The 3,295-nt window shown below is 37.6% G+C and overlaps 1 protein-coding gene across 1 annotated transcript in view; it reads left to right on the top strand.

Annotated features, from left to right (window-relative positions):
* The window catches only part of STK38L (serine/threonine kinase 38 like), a 60,763-nt gene extending 57,880 nt beyond the window's left edge, over window positions 1-2,883 (top strand). Inside the window, exons 12-13 of the mRNA XM_007949785.2 lie at window positions 2,562-2,653; window positions 2,756-2,883. Coding sequence (XP_007947976.1) covers window positions 2,562-2,653; window positions 2,756-2,883 — 220 coding nt within the window. The remainder of the gene's footprint in view (window positions 1-2,561; window positions 2,654-2,755) is intronic.
* The last annotated feature ends 412 nt before the right edge of the window (window positions 2,884-3,295 follow it).

Here is a 3,295-nt window from a genome sequence, read left to right on the forward strand (position 1 = left end):
CCAATCTGTAGGTTCTCTTTTGACTCTTTTGGAGAAGTCTTTGGAAGCACATAAAAATTTAATTTTTAGAAGGTCCCAATCATCTGGCTTCTTTCTGCTGTTGGTGCATTTTGAATTATGCTTGCTAGTCTATTTATACCATAATAATATAAGTAACTCTTAAGAATTTGTTTACGGTTTCTTGTGGGTATTGGCCTTTAGTCAGTCTGTGGCCAGACTACCTTCAGCAGTTCTGGTCTAATCCACACAGCAGAAGTTTAGAACCATAAATTTGTTTTTGGTTTTTTATTGGGATTTGGTTGAAAGTTTACAGAGCAAATTCGTTTTCCATTTAACAGCTTCACATACATTTTGTTTTATGGCACTGATTGCCATGCCCACAATGTAACAACTCTCTTCCCACTTCCTCCCTGTAGTTATCTTTTCCCTGTGTCCTTCATTCCTATGCAGTCCTGCCCACTGAGCTGTCTCCCTGTGCAAATACTGCCCTTCTGATCTCCCATGGTTGATTGTTCTAAGGCGTGTACCTACCTGGTATAATTATTCACTTCGTAGGCCTGTCCCTTGTTTAGCTGGAGTTAAGTCATGGGAGTGAGTTCAATTCTAGGCCCTAAGGGTAATTAGAGGCCATAATCTCAGACGTTTTACCAGTCTCCATCAGACCAGTAAGCTGGGCCGTTTTTATAATTTTGAGTTTTTAGAACCATAAATTTGATCATGCCATATTCCTCCTCCTTTTTTGCACTTAGAGTAAAGTTAAGAATTTCTGACTGTTTTTCAGGACTGCCTCATGTGGCTCTTGCCTCATTGTACAAGTGGCATCTGGTATGGCCTTTTCCACTGTTCTCCCCAAAGGGTTGCTCTTTCTTCTGACTGAAAGGCTCCTTTCCCCACTGTCCTTGCCTGGCCTACCCAGCTCCTTTCACCCTTCAAGACAGCTTAAGTGGAGCTTCCTCAGTGCAGTTCTTCACTGGAGATCCTGTTATGTGCTAGGCATGCTACCTAGCAAAAAACAGCTAACGTTTTTTGAGTATTTACTATGTGTCTTGTGCATTGGATTGTTAACCAGAAGGCTGGCAGTTCAAACCCACCAGCCACTCCTTGGAAGGAAGGTTGGGCAATCTACTTCTTTAGAGGTACTGCCTTGGAAACCCAAGAAGGGGTCACTATGCGTCGGTCTGACTCAATGGAAGTGAATTTGGTTTTTTGGAGTTTTGCACTGTTCTAAGCACTTTACATGCATTTTTTATTTCATCTTCACAATAACTTATTAAATAGGTACTACAGTAAAATCTGCAAAAGCCAGAACCTGTGTAAGGTAGAAGAAACCTGTCAGAGAAGGAAAACTCAAATATTTCCCACCAACTGAGGGCAATAGAAAAGTGGTAAGACTGTACCATTTCGGAGGCAGAAAACTTGTGAGACCTAGAAAAGCAAGGCAGTCCTGTTGAGTTCTGGCTTCAGCAGGTTTCACTATATTATTATTCCTATTTTACAGATGAGGAAACTAAGACACAGAAGTTATTTGCCTACATTGCCACAAATAATAAATGACAGAGCTAGAATTGAACACAGCAGTGTGATTCTGCTGTGCTGCACTATGCTATACATTCATCATCTCATTAAATAGAACTATGATATTCTTCCCTTTCTCTTGTTGAAAGGACGCTGAGAGACTATGATTCTAATCTCTTGAATATTGTAAGGAGGATCTAGAGTTCCACAGTAGGAACTTGCCTACCTAATGTCATACTGCTACTTAGGGACAGGAAAGATTACCATATTTTTTCGTATATGATGCACCCATATGAATAACCCACACACATAATAATGGTCCATAGCTAGCCTAGGAAATTAACATGTGAAAGGATTATGCCTGTTGCACAAAAAAAGATATGCATACATTATTTGCATAAAAAATATGGTAGCTCTCAGGTCTCCTATCTTCAGGGTCTATGGTTCTTTCTGCTGAACTAATGTAAGTTTATTTTCAGGAAAAATATATACATGCTTTTACATAATTTTATAAATTCTGCACCAATTGATCCAATACATATTTTTTAACAAATAGTCTTATGCCTAGAAGCAATAAAAACTGAGATGTTCTTACATTCAGATTTCATCTTCACATCTATCCTTTGCAACTCTTTTTGCCCAAATTACTTTTGATTTATGGATCCTCTGTTAGAAGACTTCTATTTGTGAATCAGTTAGGTAAGATCCAGTCATCACAACAGCCAAGTACTTCATATGATTATAAAATCTTTTAAGTAAAAGTGTTTACTCTTACTGTTCCCCTTCATTAGCTCTTGGGTTTTCATTTTAAAGTAGCACGATAAAGTTTTAGTTCAAAGAGATAAAAATTCTAACTACATGAAAGTATCTTAAAAAATTACACTTTATCTATTTTAAAATCTACTTAACTATTTTCAAATCCACAATATGTTTCCTTGGCTCTTGTAATATCCATAGAACAGTATGCAGTATTTTCAAGTAGAATTATTTATTGGAAAATTAAGAGTTCAAAAAGTTTACCATGGCTGCTCAATACTTTTTTTTAGGGAAAGGCCAGCAGCAATCCCTATAGAAATCAAAAGCATTGATGATACTTCAAATTTTGATGACTTTCCTGAATCAGATATTTTACAGCCAGGTAAGACAATCTACAACATGACTAACTCTGTTCAAAGACTATGAAGGTGTCATTTTCACTAATGAACTCTTTTGCTCTTGGTTAATTTTTCTATCTTTCAAGTGCCAAACACCACAGAACCGGACTACAAATCCAAAGACTGGGTTTTTCTTAATTATACCTATAAGAGGTTTGAAGGGTTGACTCAGCGTGGCTCTATCCCCACATACATGAAAGCTGGGAAATTATGAATGAAGATCACATTTGCCCACACCCAAGAGAACTCAGGTAGCTGCATCACCAGGCTTGCTTGGCGTAGATATCATCAATACACTGAAATATTCCCGAAGACTGGTGGTGCTTATCGACTACAAGAGGAAATTCTACAGGATTAGAATTTCTAAGACTACTACAGGAATTGGTTGGCAGTGCCAGCTGGCTTTTTTTTTTTTTTTTAATATTATTTTTGTTAACTTTATTATACAAAGGTACTGGAATAAAAGGAACGTACATCCCTTTCTAACTGCACTGCCTACATGCGTATTAAGGTCCATTCTGCCTGTGTGTCCTGTGGCTTTGTACTGTAACATTTTTAATCAATTCAGGAGAAACACATATCATTTAAAGCAACATAGGCTACCCTCTAGGTAACACTGCAGTATT

The sequence above is a fragment of the Orycteropus afer genome, unplaced genomic scaffold, assembly GCF_000298275.1.
Source record: "Orycteropus afer afer isolate SDZICR_OR568_19922 unplaced genomic scaffold, OryAfe1.0 scaffold00254, whole genome shotgun sequence".
Classification (NCBI taxonomy): Eukaryota; Metazoa; Chordata; class Mammalia; order Tubulidentata; family Orycteropodidae; genus Orycteropus; species Orycteropus afer.